The sequence below is a fragment of the Micropterus salmoides genome, unplaced genomic scaffold (assembly GCF_014851395.1).
Source record: "Micropterus salmoides isolate LMB-PRFRI ecotype aquatic unplaced genomic scaffold, ASM1485139v1 Ms_hic_scaffold_3, whole genome shotgun sequence".
Taxonomy (NCBI): domain Eukaryota; kingdom Metazoa; phylum Chordata; class Actinopteri; order Centrarchiformes; family Centrarchidae; genus Micropterus; species Micropterus salmoides.
This window is the reverse complement of record NW_024042261.1, coordinates 33,526,335-33,552,557: the sequence shown is the minus strand read 5'-3', so window position 1 is coordinate 33,552,557 and position 26,223 is coordinate 33,526,335. Positions and strand designations below refer to the sequence as shown.

General features: G+C 41.7%; 1 protein-coding gene across 1 annotated transcript; it reads left to right on the top strand.

The window, feature by feature from the left end:
* The first annotated feature begins 1,474 nt into the window (after window positions 1-1,474).
* bcl9l (bcl9 like) lies at window positions 1,475-26,174 on the top strand. The gene is made up of 9 exons (XM_038693220.1): window positions 1,475-2,105; window positions 17,259-17,332; window positions 17,591-18,003; window positions 20,204-20,326; window positions 20,680-20,854; window positions 21,009-21,093; window positions 21,434-23,843; window positions 23,934-24,188; window positions 24,426-26,174. The coding sequence occupies exons 3-9, from the start codon at window positions 17,679-17,681 to the stop codon at window positions 25,616-25,618; spliced, it is 4,566 nt and encodes a 1,521-aa protein (XP_038549148.1). The 5' UTR covers window positions 1,475-2,105; window positions 17,259-17,332; window positions 17,591-17,678; the 3' UTR covers window positions 25,619-26,174.
* Window positions 26,175-26,223: the final 49 nt, after the last annotated feature.

Here is a 26,223-nt window from a genome sequence, read left to right as displayed (position 1 = left end):
GATAAAACATATCCCGGGGGGTGGCAGTGAGATAGAATTCACAGCATCTTTTTGCATTTTCATCATAAAATACAAATGCAGCATACTCTGTCTTCGGGCTGTTTTATTAATTCTTATATATCCCTGGGCTGGTCTATTTGGCAGGAGTGATGCCTAGAGCCTAAAATTATTGAATCACAACAATTTGCAGCAGAGTATTCGTCCCTTTGATTAAAACAACACTCTTTGTTTGGCAATTAGTGTGTCTACACAATTGCATACACAAGTCAAATTGGGAAAAGAACAATGAGAAAAACAATAATTAGATGCAATAATCATATGAGTATACATTTAATTTAGTTATTTAAACAGGAAGAAAAAAAAGCTTTCATCCTAAAACATGTCTGATCTCCATTCTAATTTGGCATATAACAACAGAGTGCAGATCTCTACTCAATGGCATAATTAAAATCTCAAGCTATTTAATTACTCAGTGATTAAAAAAGTCTGATGCCAACAGGTGTGATGGCACTTCCTCGGCTGATTAATGCGAGTCCTTTCTGTCTCGTCTGGAAGGAGAAGGTCATGAAGAAGGTGGTCGGTCTCCAGTACGACTTTGACCAGTCTGCCTGCTCTCACTCCACGTCTGCAGGTCAGGGAGTTGCAGCAGGCCACCTATGTGGTTTATGATTATTTTCACTGCTCCATTCTGACCCATTGCCACTGCAGATTTATGTTTTATTTATCTCCTTCTCATTAGAAATAATTGCATCTGCCTCCTCGTAAATTTAGCCTTTTACTGTATGTTTCCTTCTCTAATATTCAACTGGTAAGTAAGGTGTTTTATTCATACTTTCAGCAAAAAAAGAGAACAAAATCCCTGTAATGTGGGTGGTCTAGAAACTACACCCTAGAGGTTAGAGAAGCAGCTGTTGCAGGTGCAAATCCTTGTATCTGGACAATGAAAGAATATAAGGTGTGCTCTCCTCCTAAGCAATGTCTCTCATGTTCCCATGATTATGGCAATTACTGTAGTAGCCAGTAACTGGAAGGTATAACTGTCTTATGCTGCTCCTAGATATAGCCTACTGTACGTTTTAACTGTAGGCCTATAATTGTGAAACCAGGAATTGCTGCAGTAAACACATGTAGCCTACTGTGTCAGCCTTTCATATTTAACACATTGTATGAAACATTACTTGATCTCCCATCTCAATTTAAAAACACAATCTGTATTTTTGCAAGAAATGCTTTAATCCCAAGTTCACTTGGGGGTATATTGCCAAGCCTACTTCTGCTACCCATACCACCAGAGGGAGTATTCAACTGAAAAAAGAGCAAACAGTGCAACAACTGGATCTTCACTCTGAGTAACTTTATAATGGTTCCCCCAAACCTGAAGTGTCTGAGCTCAGTTTACAGTGTTTCTGATTTATTTCTACTTCAAAATCACACTGTCCTCTACCGCAGGGTGGTCTCCATTAGAAATGTGATCTGAGATGGAAAAGGTGATTTGCTGGATCAGATAGGCCTAATCAGATGGAAAGAAATGACGCACTATCCGCTGTTTGATTGATTGATTCTCCCACGTTTAGGGAAATGGAACCCACAGTGCATTTTTAGGTCTGCAAGAAAAAAATAATAATTTCAGGGTGTTGGCATCACCATCATCTGAAATTAAACAACTATGATTATTTTGAAGAGAATGAAAAAAAAAAAATCCGACTCTCAACCAGCACAAAAGTCCAGCATGACATATCAGTACAGTGACATACGGATGCCCGTGTGGCCACACTAATTATTGTCAGCGGCTGGGAGTGATATGGACTCGCTGAGAAATGCAACGTCCTGCCCTTCTACATCTTGAATAGTGGGAGTCATGAACCGCTGCAAGGTGACGCGTCTTCTGATTTCAACCGAAACTTCAACCTAGACACGCCGTGTTATTTATCACCCTCTAAACCTCCGTCAAACTGCACCAGCTCCTTTCTTATCAAACATCGGGATCATCTTGCGCAGTGGTACGGCGAACGGAGCAAGCGGTGGCGGCGGCGGCGGCGGCCACTCCGGGGAATGTCGACTGGCCGTCAGTCCTGACATCGGCCTCTTCTGATCTCAAACACCAGGTACAGTACACAGCATTTCAAAACACTGTCACTGCCCAAGCATGCTAGCTGTTCCGATATTTCGGAGCCGTCTTCCTTATGCGTGGACTCGCGTAACTTTCTCTTCTTTTTACGAAGTCTCCGGGCTCGCTAGCAAGCCGATAACAAAGTTCAAATCCCGTTAGCTAGCATAGGTTCGCTTGCAGATGTGTGCTACGGCAACGACAGTTTACAAGCAAGTAGCCTAGCGAAGACATGAATTAGCATGCTAAGTTAGCCCGCGGACCTGGCTGGCGCAGCAAGTCTCCACTCATGAGCGCTGGGGTTCACACCAGGGGCATGTGTCCTTAAATCCTCCTAACAAGAATGCGGTGCTTGCTCAACTTTGTGTTTTCGCGTTCTCAGTCTGCCGATAAGCACACCTCAGTCCAGATGTTTTAAATTACTAATATTAGCTTGTCAGTAAGCTAATCTGACAGACGCAGCCAAAGCAGCATTTGATTGGTTTTGTGCTAAGCGGCTAAACTGTGTTCAATAGGTGACAGACTGCGTAACGATACCTGTCACTTCAAAACAGACTCAGTGTAGAGACCAACATGCAGCTAATACTGCTGCTGCTTAACACCGTCTGCCACTGAACTGTTCACCGTGGTCAACGCTACCTTTTTAATGTAGAAAAAAAGATTTCTGTGTTGTACAAAATACTTTAATTTTAAGAGGCGCTTCCTGCCCCGCTGTGACTCAGTTACACACAGACAAGTTTTCTGTGTAGGTGCACGTCAAGCTGAATTTATTCCTGACAACTTAAACGTTAAGTTGGTTAAAGTTGTCGCAATTAAAATGTTGTAATAGTTCGTACCACATTGTAATCTAAAGCTAAATGCAGTCATATGGCCTGTGTAAATGGGTGTTCTGTCCCACGCACTAATTTCTCTGTGTGTGTGTGTGTGTGGTCTCAGTCGAGTAAACTTATACTGACCTATGACCCTGCTAGTTCAGCCTGTTGAATATGGTGTGATATTGCTGCACTTAAACCTGCTCAGGGAGTGAGATACTACAGCTTTTCTCTTTCCCTGTCTGTGTGTGTGCACACACAGGCACTTCATGCTGTTTGTGTATCTACAATATCCTGGTGAGCTATATATAGCACCTAACAGAGTTTGCAACTTGATCCGAATTGTCTTTCAGAGCCACAGTACACTGTGCGTTACTTTCCACTGGAAATTAAATATCTATTAGTTAAGAGCATCTTTTCCTTTACTGACTTTTTTCTAAGGTCAGTCTGCTGCCTACCTGTAGGCCTTCATGAAAGCCTGTTTTATTTTGTGCTTTTGTTTTTGTTTTTTGTTCCTCTAAGTGAGGATGCAGTAGATGATAATGGACACTTTGTGAGACAATTACAGTGACAATCTAGAGTGCTTGGACTTAATAGACCAGATATTTTTTTGTTTTTATTTCACAAACTCCATAAATATTTTAGTAAGTAATTGTGTACATTTCTGTACATTTACCTTGAATAATGAACAGGTGATGATGAAACAGTCTTCCTGTGACAAAAACAAGGCTAATGTATCTGTAATTGTACAGTAAGTCCCTGCCGGTTTTGTTTGTTGTTGAGCCACTGCATGTCCACACAGACTGCTCCAGTGCAAGCAGAGACAGATTTGGTGAGCTGCTGACAAAGTGTTTCTTATCTGGTTAGGTGATCTGAGAACTTTGGGGTGAGTTACAGGGAGCATTGCAAAGGTGAGCTATGAAAGAATAATGTGATACTGAGAACATTTCCACACGACAGAATATACTAAGATGCTTAAGTACTGGACTCTATAGGCCTAGTGAAGGTCCCAGTCTTATCCCTAAATAGAAAGCAATTAGGCTAAGCATTTTTATCACTCTTATAGTATAGTTCACATTAATGTTACAGCGTCTGTTGTGGTTCTTTACCTATCTGTGTCCTTGTCTTTTGCATATTTTTGCATACGGTCTTTGTAGACAAATGTACTCTATCCACACTGCTGCTGCTCCTCAACCTTTGAAATTACATTCATATATTTAGGCACACTTATGCCAGGCATAGTCAGAACAATGTGTTGAGGCTCTTTAACTGAAGTTTGTTAGGTCAAGTGAGAACAATGCCATTTGAACTCAGGTGTGCACCAGATAACCACACTCAGACCTTGTGAGCATGCAGGTCTTGGTCCTTTTTACAAGCAAACTGTGGATTGCTTGTTAGAAGTGAAAATGTAATATGAACCAACCACAGGATTTAACCTGAAGAGGACAGATGTTCACATTTGTTCAGCACTTCTGCTTTGAAAGTATTGTGTAACAAATTGAGTGTCAGTGGATGCTTAAATTATTTCTTATATTAATATTTCTTCATGCCGTGTTCAAAATTGATGTGAACACAAGAAAAATGTAAAATTTTTGTAAAGAGCACAGCGTGTATTCTGCATGGTTACAGTTACAGGGAGGTGAATCAGCCAAACTGTCCTAATGTCCAGTATATTTTTGGGTCTGTGTGACTTTTTTTCTTTTTGAGCATAGCAAAGACATGAATTGGTATGCTGTGTTAAACTAGATGACTCAAACAGGAAAATGCATCAGAGTAAAACTTTACAGCTATAATAAAGCAACTGCAGTTGTGATCACAGGTTTGATGACCAATGAGCCCACTTTCCTCCTTCACCATGAGGCCTGAACACTGATCAGATATAACCAATCATCAAAGCTTCTTAGCAATATTACAAACAGAGTAAATGAGCGACGTAAAGCTAAGTCTGCTCTATGAAAGAAAAATGTGGGAACTAAGGACTGCATCTCTCATGTTTGAGATAATAAACACAAGAATTATTGAGGATGTAGCAGATCTCATGCTTTCTGTGACTGCATGTCAAATTGTGCTTTAAAGTGATAAGGCACTTTAATGTCAAAATACTTAAATAAGGTTACATAAATTTAGTGTTGAATCATTATAACATAATATCACTTAGATTTCCATCACCTAGTCTTAAAATCATGATTGAAATCAAAAGCTGATTGGAAGCAGACATATTTTACAAATATTTTAGGCCCCATTGGGCGTGTTTGCTCTGTGCAAACCCCAGTGTTTGCACAGAGCAACTGACAGCGCCGTTCATATAATCCTTAGCAGGGTTAAAATGCTTGTAGCAAAGAAATTGACACATTCTGGTGATAAAAGTGTGCAGGACCTCTCGGGGTGAAGGGGCGGGGTTTGTCCAAGTTTTGTACAAGAGTGTTTGATACTAGTTTGACTTTGCCAATTTTTTGGTTAAAAAAAGGATAACAAAGTGCTGTTGGCGAATTGATGCGCAACATTTTAATTCATGCGCTGCAGAAAATCACCTGGTTACTTCCTGGTATGTGAATGCTGAACTCTTCATGAGTTGGTAGATGATTGTTTGACGGCCTGGTGTTTGAATTCAGTTAGTATTTTATTATTTCTGCGGGTCTCATGGAGCTCTGTGTGGCTTTATCACTGTGTACACCGTTATTCCCTTTTAAGTAATGTGTATTGCAAATAACATTTTTTACAAATGCACAGAAAACAGGCTGTAACTGATTCTGCATCCGGATGCTGTGTCTGTCGCCACCTCTGGGGGTTTGCAGTGAGTAAAATAAAAAAAACAAAAACAGTTTTATTCACTGGGTCTATCGTAAAGCTTAGATTTCTGTCTTTTCAGCAGTATTCGCTATTTTACGATATGTGTTACGACATAGCAAAAGGCATTTCCGGCCAGGAGAAGTAGGGTAGGTTTTATTTTGTGTGATTGTTACAACAAAATGTGGCAATTAAACAAAATGTTCTCAATAAATATGAATGTTTAAAGTTTATACAGCTAGGCGGACTCCGTACGCTCACGTACAATACACCATTCTAAGAAAACTGAGACTATAATGTACAAAAACAATTTTATAAAATTTTTTGCATACATCTATTTAAGGAAACTTACAATATACTATACTGAAAAACTTTCTCCCCTTCAGTTCAGGATATGTTTAGGCTAAAGTTTGGTCACTGTTCATGGGTATTTCACTGTTGTCGGCAAAACCGTTGTTTTCCTATGGTACGGCATGCTGGGCTCCTCTCTAGCGTGTCATATTTTTCTAGCGGCTCGTCAGTGTCACACATCAAATCCAGCAAGACGCGGGCTTTAGTACTTAACCGCTTTCTTCCTGTTTTGATGCCGGTCGATGTGGAACAGCAGGACAATGGTAAATGCAAACGAGAGGTTGAGATTGGCTGTATTTAATTACAATTAACTATATAATTCAAGGTCACTGCCAATATTCAAATACTAGTCATCAAACATATGCATGGAGTTGCTTGAGCAGTCAGGTGAATCTGGTTAGTAGGGATGGGCATTTCAAGCAAAAGTACTATTTAATGGTCACAAGGAACTCATGTACACACAAAGAAAAGTACAGTGAGGGTGCTTTGCTTTCAAATTACTGTGAGTAGTTGTTGTAGACTTGAAATATGCTAGGTTTTTTTGCCTGTAGTTGGGAGCTCACTGGTTTAGCCTGGCTTGTAGCTGGTAATCTCCACACTTCGTTTTAGCGCTGTGACAGCGCCGGAGAGAGTAGCAAAGTACATAGTTGGTAAATGCTGATAAAGGATGGTTGCGAGACATTGTGGTGGCTCTCTGTATACTGTAAACAGAAACTCTATTTCCTCTGCAGCAGAACACAATGCACGACCTTAACACTATTAGGCTGCAACCTGAGCATACAGCCCATCTCACAGCGCTGTAGCCTAACTGAAAGTGCCATACACACGTTTTACAGACACCTGATAGTGACTCGTTACTACCAGGCGCCCTAAAAATCAAAGGAAAATGTATTTTTTTAAGACCAGACAATAATTACATAAACTATTAGATTTTCTATAATGACAATTTGTAAATCATTACCCATCCCTTCTGGTGATTATAATATTCTTTACTATACAATAAATAGGCTAGCTGTTGGACTAAAGAGCAAGGCCGCACGCAGCCATCGCTCCAAAGTCACAACAGCTGTTTTAGCCCAACCTGAACAGCCCCTTACATTTCTATTTGGGTAATTCACCAAATCTGAAAAAGGTCAGATGTAAAAAAATGTATTTGACAAACCCTCAATTTGTGTGAACCATGTGTGGAGTGCATTCTTACTCATTTTCAATCATGATCTTTGACTTGTGGGGAAAACTAGACACTGTATCTGATTGGATGGACTGGTCGTCCTGTCTTGTGCAGACTGGTAGGTGTTTGTTCAGCTTGACAGTGAATGGCTTCTGTCCATCAGCCTTCCGTTTTCGAACTGCTTCTGTGCCGTAATGCTCGCCTTCTGTCTGTACTGAGGCTGCTTTTGGTCTTTTTCTTACTCTAGTTGGCTTTTTTCCCAGAATGTGTTGGAAAGGATACAACCCTTGACCCTCTGTACAAAATGAGCCCAGTACTTCGCTGTCCCTGAGCTGAGGCTAAACCATGGACTAGGTGCCTACAGTCTGTCTTACCACTTAATTTCCAGCATGTTACGAAGATCTTTATCAGTGTTTGTCTGGAATAGCAAACAAATCCTGTGTAGATTTCCATTCCACATTTCCATGCCTTCTGCAAAATTCCCCCAGTCCAGCACACACATGAGACAAATGTGTGCACAACCCACCCTGATTGTAGCACACATAAATCAGAGGAAATCCTGGCTTCATTTAATCAGTTAATATTTTAGCTAAAATATCCTTTTACTTTTTGTACGGTTCATAATATTTTCCCTTGGTGTAAAAAGGAAGGTACATCTTAGGTCATCTCTTTTGTCACCGTTGCGCAGTGAGGCCTGTTTACATCAAAAGACAGCGATGCTTTGAGATCTTCACAAATGTCTCTGTTTTCCTCTTTTCCCGTGGCCTTTCCTGTGTTGCAGGCCCTTCTCTCTGCACATCGCATACTGGTTAGCCTATATTTACTCAGCCCTGTGACATGTTATGTTGTCACAGCAACCTGCCACAACCCCCCTAGTGTGCTGATTTTTTTTATTTTTTTGTTGGCTGTCACCTGTGTACTGTCCCACAATGCACTGCAGTTTACCCCCAACAAGTACTGTGAGCAGACTCAGAACTGAGAGTGCAGAGAGGGAAGCTATTCAGATCACAGACATCACATTAACTTACCCAAATACCTTTTTTTTTTAATTTTTTTTTTTTTTTTTTTTAAATCTAAGGTTTAACATGATAGATCATTGTACCAACTGAATCCTTCAAATTTTTAGATGTTTATTCAAATGGATGCTGACCTGCAGTAACCTCTCGTTATGCTTCTGGACTAATCCATTCCTACAACACCAAGCTGCACAAAAACAAAGTGCATTTTGGGAAAAGCATGTGATCTAAGAAAAGAGGGAGGAAAAAGGACAAAAAATAAATATGGTCAATAATCTATGAACAGGGTTTCCCCGCCTGTAAGACTTTTAGCAAGCCCACTTGAGTGCTCTGACCAAAAAATGCCAAACATGCAGTATGCTTTATTTTTATTTTTTTCCTCCTGCAAGACTTTTTGTTCCAGTTCCAGTTGTGTCCTTTCCTTGCCTACAGCCTCTGACAGCTTACAAATATAGTCTCCTCTCTACTTAAAAGTTATGAGTTTTGAATCTACTGCTTCTGTTTAAGAAACATTCACACTGGCTGCATCAACACCAAATCATTTCTCCAAGATGGGTAGTTTCTCAGTTGATAATTTGGAATCAATCGTGTGTCCGATGAGGGAAATGTTTTTCACACATTGGTTGTCCATGATTCCAAAAGAAGAATGCAAAATCTAAAACTTCATTCATGAGAGAGAGTTTAAAGGCTGTATTTTAATGGGTGCTGGCACCAATAATCATTCAAAATGTACTGATGGCTGTCCCTTGGAAGCAGTTTTATGTCATTGGTCTGAGTCTGTTTTCCATGACTGAAAGTTGGCAGGGTCTTGATAGATGATTCAACATATTTTAAACGGGCAGAGCTTGCCTGTCATCATCCTTGTTGATATTTCTAAAATTACATGGCTTGCAAATCATTCTGTTTGTCTTCAATTTCAACTTTGTGACAGGGGCTCTACCCGTGGACCATGTTTCAAGGCTGAGTCCTCCTTACAGGTCCGTGTCCGGGCCCTTTGCCGAATGTCATTCCCTCTGTCTCACTCGTCTTTCCTGTCTCCCTCCAGCTGTCACTATGATAATAAAGCAGAAATGCAAAAAAAAGTTGACTTTGCGTTTTTCCTCCTTGTTTGAAATGTACCAGCAGATCTTTTTTCTATGTTGAGATGATTCTCACTGAGTCGAGTTATTTTTAAATGGCGTTGTATAGTTTTATGGACTCTCTGTCCCAACAAAAAAGCCTTCAAAGCTGTCCATGTCCTATTTCATATAATTATTCACAGTCCATTGTAGAGTAGATACATTTATTTAAGAAGGCCCACAAGTAGATTCCCCAGGAGAAACTCTGTCACATACAGCATGTATAACTCAGAGGAAAGTGGTAAAGGGGACAATTGTGGGCTTGTTTGAAACCATTGTGTGTAGACATCAAGGGAGTCCTTATACCAGCCACATAGCCCACATTACGTGTGTGTAACAAAAGCAGAAGAGGGGTGATGAATACTTCATTTGAGCAGGTTGTAATAAACCAACGTTTTTAAGAAGCCGCACCTGAGCTAGAGAGGTTGAATGTTTGGTGGCACAAACAAAACTTGTGTAGCACACTGAAAAAGAAAAAGATACGTTAGAACTTTTTTGGATAAACAAAATCTATTCTTAAAAGATTGTACCTGTAAAAAAAACAAAACAGAAGAAAAGAGTTTCAAACTATTAAGTTTAATGCGCTAGCAAGTAACAATTTAAAAAAAAAAATTATTTGTTAATATTTGTTTGCGCGTGTACTGCACATTTTCAGTCATTTGAGGATGGCGGCTAGACATTTAGATGAAGTATGGAAATATTTTATAACATAAAAATTAACATTTTCATGATATGGTTGAGTGAAAGTTATGCCTTTGGTGGTGAGAACTAATTAGTAAAACCTATAATTATTAAAATTCACAGCTGAGAACTTTTACTCTCGTTGATGCTCTTGAACTTTTATCAAGGTTAAAGGGTTGAACCATCAAGTTGAACCTTTTATCAAAAAGACAGATAACACACACTGGTCGACCTGACATGAATGTTGTCCCGTTAGATCACCATAATAATAGATAACAACAACTGAAGAAGAACTTGGTGGACTCCGCAAGGACAGGCTTTAACTTAGAATAGTCCTTCAGAGAGGATTTATTTTGTTAACAGTCATACATGTTGTGTTAGCTATGGCCTTGTCCTAAGTTAGAGCACAGCATGGCCAAAAACATTTAACTTGTTTTCCTAGGCAACATTTCGACTGGCGCCATGTGCAAATGCAGTTTGTTAACCAGTTGATGTCAAAAAAGTCTCAACTGTGCATCTCTGTGTAACTTTGTGCGCTCCTGCGTCATACACATTATTCATTCATCAGTACTGTTAAACACTTTGGCCTCAGTGTTTACTGGTGTTGGTCCACAGAGCTGCTCTGTGGCATCTGTGTTTTGGACTTGGCTTCGTATTTTGTTCGCTCTGTTGGCCCTGACTTCCCAGGGCTTTCTGGGTCTATTAATACCAGCACGCTCTAAAAATACAGAGTACTGTGTGACCCAGTGGGACTAAATAGGAGCTCGACCTCTTATCGTAGGTGTGTGCACACACGCACGCACGCACGCACGCACGCACGCACGCGCAAATTCTGATTGTCTTAGAAAACACATTCCTGGATGGTCAGCTGGAAAAAAGTATATTCCACACTCAACGGCAAATACCTTTTTGGCAATTTAAATTAAATCATTCATCAAACCTTCAGGCCTAACTGAAAACAGGGATGATTGTTTCCACTAATGCTGAAGGAATGTAGGGGTGTGTTTTGGCCTGCTTTGTGTGTATTTGTACTTATCATCATAGCCCTAAATGAACTGGCATTATACCTAAAGACCACGCGCTATAGAATTTAAAACTCATTGAATTATTTCCCTGATTTGTTTGGAGCAGTGATGTGACGCATCTGGAAAAGGTCCAACTGTTAAATTGAATTTGTTTCCCAAACAACTTGTGAAAATGTCAGATAAGGAGAACATTTTATGCTCTAACACATTTGTTGATTGGATAACGGCTCAACTTTGTGTAAACAAATGCCCAGCTGATATCTGCTTTAACAGGAGAAACTCCAGCAACACGTTTGATTAAGAGGCTTAATAAATATCTCACATACTTAAAAGGAGGCAATAACACAAACTAATGCACATCAGGGTATGAACATAATAATGCCAGCCCTCATATTTTTGTTTTTATATTTCTCTACCGGTCTTCAGTTTCTACTCATGGACAGTCAGGGAGGAGCACCGAGAGTGTTAGCAGCAAGCTAGCAACTATGTTTTCGTGAGGTGATGACTTCAAAATACTTGATTATTATTATTACTTAACTCCATTTGTCTTTGTCCCCTTGACACACTCTTTTTCTTGATGCTACATGTTTACTCTTGGTGTGCCAGCTTTGGCTGCTGGGTGCACACATGCCATCACTGAATAATGCAGTGCAAAAACAGTGAATGTTGTCAAGTCATGGACAATCTAAATGGGTTTAATACAGTTTAATTTTCTGTGATACATGGGTATGGGTGGTAAGCGAATCTGGGCAAATCGAATACCATGATATAGAGCTAACAACGACAGAACAAGTAAACGTTCGCTAAGTTGAGGATTAGCAAACGGTCGTCACAGTTGCTGCTGCATAGCAAACATGCAGAGATGAGTCCCAAAGCCAGTACACCAGCTCCAAAAAGCAATCCTACACTCCTGCTACTATAGCTAACATCACAACAACAGTATGTCTTGGTGAACTGGGATGTAAGCTCAATCTCCGTGGTCAAGTCATTGATTAATGATGATTAATTTGTGAGCAAAATACTTCTTAAAGATGGGTTAGGCAATTTATTTCAGATGCATTTGTGTTATATTTGTTGAACTTCTCTTTACATACCGACTGCAATCAATAAATCAAATGCTCTGACAAAAAAAGTCTGGCATCTGTGGCTGTTGCAGGACTGTAATAAGCAATTTTGAGGGATGCCTGAAGGGAGGGGTAGGATTTTTCTCAGTTGGTTACTTGCTAGTTTCTCCAACGCCACCTACCCTAGCTGTAGAAAACCAGAACAGCTCTTTTGTGCCCTCTGGCACATGAACTGAAGAGGGCATCCAGGTTTTACCTACAGTAGCAAACTAGACTTTGTGTACACTGAGCCCCCTAAATTTTAAAACAGTTTTCACGTGAAAACGATTTGCGTCCACATTTGTGTTTCCAGGTTGTTTTGGTAGACATCACTGTCCAACGTGAAACCTTAAAACATGACATGTCCGAATCTCTTCTTCTTCACCCTCTTTTCATTTGTTGACCAAATCATTACTTCATGGCCGGGACATCGTCTGAAAAAAATCAACATGAAAACAGGTATATGACAACAGTTGTGTTGTATGATTGGCTGTATTAATGTTTAAAATGCATGATTACAGAAGAAGTTAAACAACAGAAAAAGAACTAAACGAATTGAACTGACGAATTAACCTTGCTGCAATACAGTCCAGTACCTGTTACACACACACACACACACAGCCGGTGACTCTGCTGAGTGACAGCCCATTACATGTCTATTCAATGTCCTCCTGCTCTTTGTGTTTACCTGTACTGTGGTTTAATATAGCCAAATTAACAATATAGTTGTTCTCAGTTTTTTAATCTTGTTAACCAGCAGTCATTCCCAAGCTGCTGCACTGCTGCGATATTATTTGATACAAACAAAATAATTCTGATTAATGACAACAGCTCTGCAGTGTATGTGGCTGTTTTGGAAAAGCTTTGGGGGGGGCATTCATTAATTTAACTGGCTTAATTTGGACGTAACTGATCTCTTCTACACACCATGATCACCTGTTAACGTGGCCTTGGAGTAGATGTGGCCATATATTGTTATTGGCATTTGATGGTAGATAGTATGCTCTGGTCTGCGGCTGCCCAGAGGTTTCCCAGTGACATTTCTCAGACTTTCAACACATGATGTGTGTCTTTTTTTTTTTTTTTTTGTTGGTTCTGATTTTATTTCTTCTCTGGAGGACTGTTGAGTTGGTTCAGCATTATTCAGCATCTCATCCATACATTTCCTGGTGCTCTGGGCAAATACTGCTGGTCCTTAAATCTTGGATCTACCACTGTTGTTACTTAAGCCAGGGGACTTTTTCACAGGCCCAGCTTTGGTGACCTCAATCATGAAATAGTGCTGGCACATAATAAAACAACTTGAAAAGAGGAATAGGAATTTCTGAATTATTGGTCACTGCTAAATCTATCAACTATAATACAAACTATTTTCTCATACTTACAATGAACCAATAAGGTCCTTGGTACTCCTGCATCTTTTTATTAATTCTGTACTTATCTAGCTAGAGTGAGCTTGCATGTGGGCATGCTAAATACTGAGAAATGTATATTTGACTAAATCTGAGAGTCAAATGTCACGCTACTTTAGCAATAAATAGCTTTTAGCAGTGTCAGAGATAATTAAAAAGTTTTCCTTTTCTCAGTAATTGGTCAGCTGCTTGTGTCAGTATGGGTAATTTCACAGCCTTGATTAGTCAGTCTCTGTACACACCAGGTATGTGTGATTAGTCATAGGAGGCAGTACCCTTTACGTAACAAGGTAAACTGGGGTTTGTACATATCCAAACTGTGTTGCATGCTCTTTTGCACAGTGAGACTTAGGTCTTAATCAGGCCTCACCTATCCATCCATTCATTATCTCTTGCCGTTTATCATTTTCAGGTCAATACTTTCATGTTTAGTGTCAGATGTTTGTCATTTACCCTGTATTCGTATCTATCTTATATATTGGTTAAAGGGCTTCAGTGGTTAGGTGAAGAAGTGCAATTCGCATTTTGGACAGATCCAAGAAACAAATGTATGAGAGCAACATATTTTCTTGCCATTGAAAAGCATAACCATTAAAAAAAGGACTACAGGAGACCCTGTTTGATCAGGAAAGCTACAGTCTGTGAGGCCAGATGGAGAGCTGCAACCTTGTCAACATGAACACAAAAGCTAGACTGAAAATGACCGTTAAAACCTGCTTTGGCAGAAATGGATTGAATAAGCAGGAGAGCAGGCAACGGCTCCCTTAAGGGGCATTAACTCTGATTTTACAGCCTTGACTTTATTGCAAATTAATTGCATAGCAGCCAGGTTGATTTGATTTAATTCCATCATTCAAATGTCACCATAATTAAGTACTAATCACTTCTTCAAGCTTAGCTGTTAACTGTCTTGTTATGTTCATGTATTGAGGTCAGGATGTAATGAATGCAGATGACACCAATTAAGTTTAGTTTTGGTACTTAAGGTGTGTCTGATTAGTGGATGCCTTTTTTATAAACAAATGAGAGCTGATAGCAGAATGTGCAAGTCAGATTTTGCTTGTATCTGTACTGCTGTTCAATACATAGTACAATACCTTTTTTAAAAAGTGGCATTCTTATATTTTCTATATTTTTCTATTTGTAGTTTTTTTTTTTTTTTTTAATGACATGAATCACTTTTTTTATTGCCTCTGTGTGAAAGGGTTGTAACCTCACATAAAAGCGATCCACTTTCCAGGTTTTTGTTTTACCTCTGACGGCTGTATGCCTAATCCTACCTGAAGACTCTGGGTCAGATTTTCTGGGAAATCCAGTCGATATTGACTAGCAATCATGTACAGCATGCTAACCTGGACAACCCGGAAAGAATATCTGCCAGGATGCCACATTCTTTCCTGAACCAGTGGCGTAGAAAAACACTGTTACATGTAATACAATACTGGTATATTGGCTTAGGCTTTTCACACAGAAATCGTTCCATCTCTGTTACTACCAGCATTCCTGGCTCAGAGGCGGATCACATCTGATCCCCCTTTCCAGCTCCGTATCTTTCATAAAGCGCAGTGGGAGAAATCATATGTGGCAGTCAGCGTTGATATTGTGGCGGGTCACCACAAATAAATCAATGTATGGGAAACTGCTTCACCAGCTAACATGATTCAATAAATAAAGATTTGCAAGACTAATATTACTACAGTAGAGAATAGAATTTTAGTATTAATAGGCCTTAAATTAATTTCTTGTACCGTCACAATATTTATTTCTTTTTTTAAAATTGTACTCTGAAATTATTATTTGTTTAAGCCAGACCTTCAATGTCACAGATCTAATCTAAAAACTTTGTAAATAACTATTTATGCATGCAATGCACTGAAGCACTTTTCTCCAGATGTTGCAACACAAACTGGGTCTTGAGACTCATCCAGATAAAATAATTTTTGAAGCCTGTAAACAGCACTGTACAAATAGAAGTTACCTTCTTTGTTTAAGACCTATTGCCGCTTTTTTAAATCTGAGACAAGACAAAAGGCTTTAGCTGCTCTAACATTACTGTAATGTTCCTTCTTTCTGAGTACTTATATATAGGCTTCATACACGTGGCAAGGAGTAAGGATAATGGTATAACTCCAGGTTTACAAAATGTTCAAGTGAGACACAATAATTACTAGACCTCACTTGAACTTGTACCTGCTTCAGAGTTCTTTTACAGTCCAAACTGGACCCTTCTTCAGGCTTTTCCCTTGCTAACTTGATGATCACTACAAGTTAGCAATTAGACATTACTGGGAGTCTCCTTGATATGTACTAGACTGGTATTCACTTTAGATAGGCCTATCTTTTCTCAACTGTCCACTCGAAGGTCAGCGCCTCACCATATGATTAGTCTGCCTCCACTTTGTGTTGCACAAAGCAGGTGAGTCACACTTTGTCAACAGTTGCGACGTCTGACTGTCCCTATTTGAGTTAATGAGTGATGAAGTCCTCAGCTAGCAAACAAGGCACCTTTTTGTGCTGACTTGAGCCTGTGTTAGTTAATGACTAATTACAGCATTGTGTTTACCATTACCTGTCAAGGTGAGTGAGTTGTACAGATGGTTCTGTTAAAGCGAGACAGCTGACCTGACTGACCATGCCGTGTGCATCAGTGGGATTGTGTCATCGGCCAATAAAGGAAACCAATGGAAACGTTTACATGAGATCTACATTATGTCAGCCAAAGATCTTGTCTAGATGTCTTTGAACATGCTGTGATGACTGTTTTGACCAACTATTGTTCACCAGCAACAGGTGTGGAACGGTCTTGTTGAGACCTGCAAATACTGAAGAACGGTTTAATGCTCTGTGCACAAGAATCTATTGTGGGATAGAAAGAAAGAAAATGTGTGTACAACTAGTTTGTAGACTGCACACACATTCTTCGACACACCCCAGTTGCAAATGTTAAAATCAGAAGCTTTGGGTTATGGACAGGGGGTAGCTATGGTGCTTCAGCTTGCAGCTATGGACTTGAACTCAGAATGATGCCTCATGTGCTGGTCAGTGTTGCTATTGAATCCTGCTGAGTTTAAGGCTGTTTTTATCCCCTAACATTACCAGTAAAGCTTGTAAAGTGGATATCTAAGAGCTGAGGCATAGGCCTCATTGTGTGGGCTCTCAGGTCACACTAAAATAGATTAAAAACAATGGTGATAAACTCTTGAGGTTTGGTGGTGTGCCTAAATAGACCATAAGTAAAATCTGTAAAAAGCAGGTAATGGGTTTTTGCCTGTTTGTGCTTTAACTCAAAGTGTGAAATTGAGATAATGAGTTTCTGAGTTAGGGAGGGAGAGACAGGTATTGCTACAGACAGTGTTGTGGAATGTGTGGTGGAGTTTTTGTGGTTTGTAAAGTGTTGGGTAGGGGGAGGGACCTAAAACACTGCTGAGCTACTTCTGAGTTGCAGGTCCCTCCCCCGGCTGAAACTCAGTCTTTGCTCTGTTTCTCTTAAAGGAACAGTTACCTCACAGTGTCTCTTTGGCCTTGGTCTCCTATCAATCTTTTAGCTCCTCTCTTTTCTGTCTTTGCTTGCAAAGTTGATGTTGACCCACAGGCTGAGGACAGTGACAGATAGCAACATTTACAGTCAGTACTATCTGTCTCCACTGATGATATTACTCTCTTGGTGTCCCCCAGGTCCATGTGTGGTCAGTGAAGTGTCCTGGAGAACAGCATGGCAGTGCATCAGTTGAGTGTCTGGGTGAGATGAGGTGAGTGAAGAGGCTGACATGTTTGCTTGAAAGGCCTAACCTGGAACCCACTCTGTACAGGCTCATTATAATAATTTTTGAAAGTTTAAGATGCATTATTTTACATTTTCAAATTACTGGTTGTGTAGCAGTCAGATTTGTATTACTCCCATATCAATCCTTGTAGAAAAATAATCCGAATTTGTTTTTCATCTCAAGGGCCCAGTACAGAATTTTGTCTGAAATACTGATAATCGTGATTTTTCTTTTCTCCATCAGTGTCTCCTGTAAGCAATGTGAGTGCCATTGACAAACCGGCACAGCTATTCTCCATATCAGACCTCCACCTCAATCACCAGCCAGTCAAATGCACCCAGACAATAAACTGGCCAATCATGGCAAGCAGGTCACCAGTGACAGCCGATCCCAAATACCCAGTGTAAATCAGCAGGCTCAGCAGCAGCAGGGAGCTGCTGGCCACCTGGGTCCAAAGGGCGTTGGTGCCGGGAGCCATGGAGTCAAAACCAACCAGATTTCCCCTGGCAATCCTGGACTGAAGACTGTCAGCCAATCAGTGAGCAGCGTTGGAGGGATGCTGAAAACCAAATCCAAGCGGGAGCGAAGTGTCTCCATTGACTCCGGTGAATCAAGAAATGCCATTCCTTCAGCCCTGGAAACGGATGCCAGAGGAGGTAAGGCATGCATGCACAGAGGAAACTGTGTCAGCATCTAGGACGTATACAGTGCGTTTCTGTACTAAGTATGCAGAAGTTCACTTCCTTTACCTTCCTATCAGCCAAATCTTAACCCGAAATACCAGATTACGTGCATTCACCTCCTCCACAGCAGGAAGTGAATGTAAGGACTGAGAGGACAGAAGAACTTGTTTTCTCTCTTGCTGAAATGCCCTGACCTTTCAGTGAAGCGTCAGAATTTCCCCCTGGCTTTTGATAGTTTGTGCCATGCCTGCGCTGCAGTGACGTGTCCCAGATGAAAAAGCATCTGGGCTTTCAGTAGAGCTCAGAAACGGAGAGAGAGACAGGTTATGAGGTAGCAAAAATTTTGTAAGCCTAGAGAGGTTATTAAATTAGGGGACAATGAGCAGGTGGGAAAACTTTAAAATTCTTTTTTGTGAGTGTCTGTAAACACGTGTTCAGGTGCTTCAGTACAAAGTGTTTGATTTGCATTTGTTTGCTGTTGCTTATTTAAGTGTGCTGTTGCTTATGTAAGTGTTTGTGCAGTCACGTGAGCTTTTGACTGCAGATGACGAGATGCAGATGTGATTTTGTGAAACTCATCTGGGCTTCCTGTACATGACTTGAACGTCCTCTTCAAAAACATAACACACATTAAAGCACACAGACATACTTGCACGCACCTTGACACACACACAAGGAGAGGCATAGTTCCAACACAAAAGAACGACAGAGGCTGAAAGTGAGAGAGAATGAAGGAAAGGGTGGATCATTTGAAGGGAAATACCTTCTGGCTTAATTTGACCTACCCCCTCCACCCGCACAGACATACATACACACCATCCACACAACTTTGGTCTCTTGCTTTCTGTCTCATTCCCTGTGATATAACTGCATGTAGAAAAACAAAAGTGCATTTAAATGAAACACAAGCCTCCCTCCTCTACTCAGATCACTCCGCCACCAAACCTGGAAACCTGTAGAGAGCCAGAGACAAATAGTCTGTAAACGGAAGCTGACAACAAAAATGTATAAAAACATTCACAGAAGACTAGAGTTCAGCTCTTTTCATATTGCTTCTCTGTATCATGGTAGCAGTTCTCCCTCTGCTGTTCTTTTCTCTGTATTGTCACTCCAAACTTATTTACTGTACATTCACAGACTTTAGTGGTTATCCAAGCTCATCTGATGTCTTTATTGGCATATGGATGTTGAGTAATGAACCTTGAAAAAGCTTATCTAAATATGTGACAGTAATCAGGGACATTGCCCGTGTACTTTTCTTTTCTGTCACCATTTTCCATTTGACTGTTTAAAACCGACCGTTTTATTTCTTGTCAGAAGTTGGTTCCGCCTCTTCTACTGCAGTTTACCTTCTGGAAATGTTAAAGCTGCTACGTATTTGTTGCAGCCGTTTTCACACACTGGCGCACAGCAGCCTGTGCATCCACAAAATCGTAATTGCACCATGTGAGAAGGCTCAGCACATGCTTTTCAAAACATTGCATCTGCAAATGTGATTAGTAAGCATGGTATATTGTTGCGAAAAGAAAACCAATACAGAGATGAACAGAACTGCAAATAATTGCTGTGTTTAATTTTACCTCTATATTGATAATTCTGTTTTGTAATGTTTTAGATATTTAAGTAAATTTAAGAAACATTTAAAGTCAACTCAGTTTATTTCACTATTTTCTAATGTTTCATCTTTTGCAGAGGCAAAAAGAGAAAATTTGCATGTATGTCAATTTTGATTGTTGTTGTTTAGGGCTTTATATCAGCTTGTCCTATGACAGGACAAGAATGAGAATGCATGTGTGGTCACAGCAGCAGGGGATGGTTTAAGCATGGTCTCACTAACCTGAGTTTCACCTTTTTATAAGCTTCCAGAATTTGGCTCACAAACATGCTGTAGCTCTGGTTAACATAATCCCTAATTTTACATGACATGACTATGGTACATTTGGATAATATGACTTTATGATGTAGCTTTTAACAAAGACCATTTGATTATTGTTTTGAAGTGATTCTGCTATCAGACTGTTCAGATTTTAGGCAAACCACATTAAAACAGTGTGTGTAGTGAATGATACAACATTGGTAATACCGTTTAAAGGGACAATACTATGATAGTGGTGTGTGTGTGTGTGTGTGTGTGTGTGTGTGTGTGTGTGTGTGTGTGTGTATTCTCCTCTAGAGGGTGTTATGCGCAGTAAGCGGCGCTGTGTTCTGGAGAAGAAACAGCCATATAGTGGAGATGAATGGTGTTCTGGACCCGACACAGAAGAAGATGAAGACAAGCCACACGCTGCAACCCACCGTGAGTCTGTCAGGGAAATAAGTTGCCACTTGCTGTTGTCTGAATGTAGCACAGTCCTCAGTAACAGTAGTGTCATTGTGACCCCAACTGTGAAGGCTGCATGAATTACATATAGAAATCCCCTGCCATGCCTCAGTTTGGTTAAAGGTATATTTACATATTCTGCACACGCACTGAAAGGAAAAGGATGCCAGTTTTGGGTAACTTTTCCAGTCAATTGACTTTATACTGTATGTGTTTTAGCTCCATCTAGTGTTTAGATGTTGTAGCCAAAATGATGTACTGGTATTATAATTACAAACCAGGATACCACTTTAGACAAATTAAAACAGTGTGCTGCTCATTTTTGTCAGGAGAGCGTGGGCTGGCAGGTCCTATCCAGGGCCTCTCTGATCGCCTGTCTACAGGTTCCATGACTGAACCTGGAGGTCCTGTGATGGGATGTGGTGTGGGACCAGGGCTAAAGGCAGAGCCACCTCAGCCGTCACAGCAAGTGGTGTATGTTTTCACAACCAGCCTAGCCAACAGGTGAGAACTATTTATAGGCCTGCCATGCAAGTGAATTTTTCACATTAGAAGTGGAGAATCAAAATTAAGTCTCTTTTTAGATTTTGATTAGCTCTGCAGTTTAACACTTTATTATGTAACTGCATTTAATTTGTAATATTGCTTTGTTTGACAGTGCTGCAGAGGCAGTAATGAAAGGACAGGCTGATTCCATCCTTCTATTTCACCAGCAAAATGTACCACGCACCAAGTTGGAGCAGGTCAGACATCCACAGCTCAGTGGCAAATTAAACAAAATGTCAGGTTTGTCTTAAACCTGTTAAACCTCAGGGGAGTAAAAGTGTTTCCACAGCTGCAAAGTATGTGGGAACGATGATTTGTATAGCTATTTTTGTCTCCTTTTTGTTCCGGTTTTCATTCTACTGTGAATACTTACTGAGAAAGCGAAGTGCACAATGTGTTTTGGTGAATTAAAAAATAGACAATATACTGTACTATATAATGTAACTACAACTATTGCTACAAAAAATAAGAATAATGTAGTAGTAGTAGTATTTTAATAGCCTGAACATGTTTCTTTTTCTCCTTTGGCTGCCACAGGGCCACCCATCAGGGAAGCTTCCTAACCTATCTGAGAAGATAAACTCCAGCAGCTCTCCACCCACAGGTACCCCTAAATCCCAAAGTGGAACTCCACGCCCAGCCTCTGTAGGAGTTGGAGGCCCACTGCATCCTGCAGGGACACCGTCATCAACAGGACACTCCGATAATGAATCCTCTCAGACCAGACCTGGCGGAGCCTCCAGCAATAACAGCATTGTTGCCCATAGGTCAGAGGGAGGAGGCATGGCCACACCTGCGGTCCCAGTCACAGGAAATGGAGATAGAGAGGGTGCAGGGGGTATGACTCTTCCTGTTGCTACTGTTTCCCCCTCAGGGAGTCCCTCAATCCTATCTGCACACCTACAGAGTGATGCAGGCCAGAGGAGTGGCCCAGGGAACACAGATGGTCTTTCCAAAGAGCAGCTGGAACACAGGGAGCGCTCTTTACAGACACTGAGAGACATAGAGAGGCTGCTTCTACGCAGTGGGGCAAGTGGAGGCAATGTAGACACAGGAGGCTCCAACAACAATGCTAGTAATAACTCCTCCAACCTAAATAATAACAACAATACTGATAGGAGTGGTATTCATGACGACAGTGACAGTGGTACTAATAACTGTGGAAATTGCAGTAGCAGTAATATGCTATCGTCAGCCTTGGCTCCGATGGGTGGGATGAAGAAATATGAAGAACCCCTTCAGTCCATAATTTCTCAGACACAGTCCCTTGGTGGACCTGCCCTTGAAAGCCCTCAAATGGACTCTCACCATAACCTACCACAACACCCTCATCACCAGCTGTCTTCACCTGTGGTTGACATGGGTCACTTACTTGGACCAGACGGGCTGACCCCAGAGCAAATGGCGTGGAGGAAACTTCAAGAAGAATACTACCTAGAGAAGAGACGACAACAAGATATGCAACCCCCCACACATCCCCAGCACTTTAGAATGATGACTGAGATGAGCATGCATGGCGGTCCCATGATGATGAGAGGACCCCCTCCTCCCTACCACAGCAAGCCTGGAGACCAGCAGTGGGGTCCTGGCAATATGATGGGCGGAGGAATGGGTGGAAATGCACGAATGATAGACATGCATCAAGAGGGACCCCGTGGCCCAAGGTTCCTGGGACAGATGCAAAGAGGGCCACCTGGCGGAGGGGGTTTTCCTGGTAGTACAGGCGGTGTTTTATCAGTGGAGGGTCTAGGAGCCCAAAGGCCCACCAGGCCAGGAATGATTTGGCTAGATGATATGCCCAACAACATAGGTGGTGGAGGTCCTTTTCATGGTTGCTACCCCAGTGGACCTCCTCAGCACTTGCAAGGTGACCCAGAGCATCTGTTAACACGTGAGGAAATGTTTCGCATCATGGAGAAACGGCAGATGCAGGGGCTTCCTAGGTTTGAACATGACAGATTAGGTAAACAGCAGCAGCAGGGCAACCTTGGTTCAAGAATTATGGATAATCCTGGGGGCCCAGACTTTCCCAATTTGGGAATGGGTAGGGGTCCACCCTCCACTCGAGGTGATCCTATGGATTTTCCTGGCTCAAGGGATATTATGGGTTCTCCTGGAGGGGGTCCTCAGATGAGAGACTTGGTGGATTCTCCTCTGGGGAGCCACCTCACATTGAACATGAACCAGATGAATGTTCAGCAACAACAGCAGATGATGCTATCTCAGAAGCTCCGAGGAGGTCCTTCTGGAGGGGGGCCTTTGGGTGAGATGTTTAGCCCAGGAGAGATTTCACGAATCAGGGCTTCACACAATGGAAGAGGAGTAAGTAAGGGAATGATCCCAGTACCTGATGGCCCCTTCCAGTTTCCTAATCAAGGTCCCTTCTCTGGAGGACAGTTGGAAAGGTCCTATCTTCAACAGTCTGGCCCTGAGATGTTTGGGCCTGACCAAGGTCCTAATCAAATGGGAAGTACATCACGGCTTAGTCATATGCCAATGACTGGAAGCCTCAGGGGACCAGACCTCGGTCCTAGGCACTCCTCTGACCTGTCAATCAATGTTAACCCTCTACCGTCTCCTTCCGTGCTTCCTCCTCATCAGCTCAAATCTCCATCCCTCAACCAAGAGCCATCTCCTCTTCTACCTTCCCCCTCTGCTCCTGGACTGAAGTCACCCTCACAGATCTCATCTGCAGGGCATCACCCCCCTCTTCCCCCTACTTCTGGTGCTGGGACTCCTTCCTCTTCTTCCATGAAGTCTCCCCAGGTAATGGGGTCTTCCAACCTTGTGTTGCACTCTCCATCTGCCTCTCCTGGACGACTCAAGTCCCCAGCCATGGCTGTGGGCTCTCCGGGGTGGGCGTCTCCTAAAACAGCTCTTCCAAGTCCAGGTGGTCCAACCAGTGGGAAGGTAGTAGGCAACGGAGGAAGTAGTTCTACTGAGACAGGTACACTCAGAAGATAAAATCATCTTAGCTCATCATTAATTCTGTTCTTTTACTGCTATGACATTAATGTATTTTTTGTATTCTTTGCAGGCCAGTCACTTCCCCCAAGAAGTTCCAGCTCTACTCCAATTAGCCAGCCAGGATCTATGAATCCTAGTATGCCATTCACTTCCTCCCCTGATGCCCCTCCATCTCAGAATCCTTTATCTCTCATCATGTCTCAGATGTCAAAGTATGCCATGCCCAGTTCTACTCCTCTCTACCACGATGCAATCAAAACAATTGCCACTTCCGATGATGAGATGCTGCCAGATCGACCGCTTCTATCTGGTGTCAGCATTGGAGGTATGTAAACAACAAACACCTTATACAGTTCGGCAGAATGCAAAAAGGAAGTAGTAGAATGGCTCCGGTTCAGTGATATCCCATTGCTATCGGTGAATAAATGAAGTTTGTTAATTTTTAGATCTATGTTGCTTTGCCTATGAAAAACCTCTCAGCCTAAACCCTCATATTAAAGTAGTGCTATTTGAAAATATTAATAGATGTCCAATTAACATTCTTACCTTCTTTTGTCACCAGGAAACATGGGGAACCCCCAGACCTCCCAGATACTTGTCTCCCAGGGCTCCATTGGTCCCCACAGTGATCCACAAAGCCCAATGGGTTTAGTAAGCCAAGGTCAGCAGCACCTATCCCATGATGCCTCAGGATCTGTGCTTTCTTCCCCAAACCACATGGGCATGCCTGTCATGAATTCTGCCATGATGGGAGTAGGTGCACCTGATGGGATGGGGCCCTGCAATGTCTCACCTATATCTCAGAACCAGATGGCTGGTTTTCCTCGCATCCAGCCACCACCACATGGGCCCATGCACTCACCTATTGGAGGAATGTCACAGAATTTCTCTCAGTCTAATGAAGATATTTTGCCACCTCAGCAATTACACATGCTTGGCAAAGGTCATCCTCACCAACGCCCCTCTCACCCCTCAGACTCATTTGCCTCTTTGCCCATGGGGGATGGCCCAGATCTAAGTGAAGTCATACGACCCACTCACACAGGGATCCCCGAGTTTGATCTCTCCCGCATCATTCCTTCTGACAAGCCCAGTAGCACTCTTCAATATTTTCCCAAGAGTGAGCCACATCAGAATCCACATCAGGGGCCACCATCCCAGCAGCCTACTCCACAGCAGCTCCTCAAACATCTGTCTTCTTCTGGCCCTCCCCACAGCAGCGGTCCTTCATCCAACCCCCACTTAGCAAACCTACAGAATATGATGGCTGAACAGCAGCTGCCACCTCACCCTTCACATGGTGGAATACGTCAAAGCATGGGCATTCATCAGGGGGGCACTAGGGGAATGGTTTCTACTGGTGGCATGGGCCCCATGTGTCCCCCTGGACATATGATGGGAAGGACAAGCATGGTGCCCCAGCAGCAACTCCAGCAACAGCAAGCCATGATGGCGAACAGCCTTCTTCACCATCCTTCCAATCCATACCCAGGCATGATGTCCTCCCAGCAGCACCCACACAATCTGATGGCACAGCAAAACATTATGATGATGCAGGCTAAGCAGCGAAGCATGTCAATTCCAGGGGATCCCTTTGGCCCCCAGGGTCCTTTAATGTCTCCTCAGGGACCCATGATGGCCCCTTCCCACCCACAGTCTGGTATGATGGGCCCCCAGTCTCTCAGACAGCGTGGAATGTCTTTGGACAGTCCCATTGGCTATGGCCCCGGAGGTATGGCCAATATGCCATTCTGAATCCAGCTCACATAAACTGTAAAAAAGAAAAAAAAAAAAAAAAAAAAAAAGGAAAACAATCCGGTCCACTAGGTTCTCATTGTTTCCAAGTTTTGTTATGTTATTCTTGCAGTTTGAAAGGAGTAACTGTAAAAATAATAAATCAGTGATACTCTTTAAACTTTGGATTACAACTGACTTGAAAAATGTAATATTTAAAAGCACTGCAACACAGTTCAATAACAAATCTCAAGCCATTTTCTAAAAATACTGTAAAATATGTATATTTCAAAGATGTGTGTATTTGTTGTGGGAACAGAGTGGCAGTCAGGAGAGGAGTGCCTCAAATTTCTATTTGTTTTAAAATCATAATGGTTTAATTTCATGCTAAGGGGTGTATATATATATATATATATGTGTGTGTGTGTGTGTGTATGTGTGTGCGTATTTATATATACATACATGCATGCACACACACTACACTTGCTGTATATAAGATGCAATTTGTGATTGTTTGCAGTTGTTCTGTATAACCGTTTTAATAGAAGTCTAAAAATAGAATAATATTGATCTCTAATGTGGTTTTGGTTATTGTGTTGTCCATCATTGTTGTGCAGTGACAAGGG

Coding starts and splice junctions, on each gene's coding strand:
- bcl9l (XM_038693220.1), top strand. CDS start 17,679: ATGCACCCAGACAATAAACTGGCCAATCATGGCAAGCAGGTCACCAGT. Junction 20,855..21,008: donor ACAACCAGCCTAGCCAACAG/GTGAGAACTATT, acceptor TTTGTTTGACAG/TGCTGCAGAGGCAGTAATGA. Junction 21,094..21,433: donor CACGCACCAAGTTGGAGCAG/GTCAGACATCCA, acceptor TGGCTGCCACAG/GGCCACCCATCAGGGAAGCT.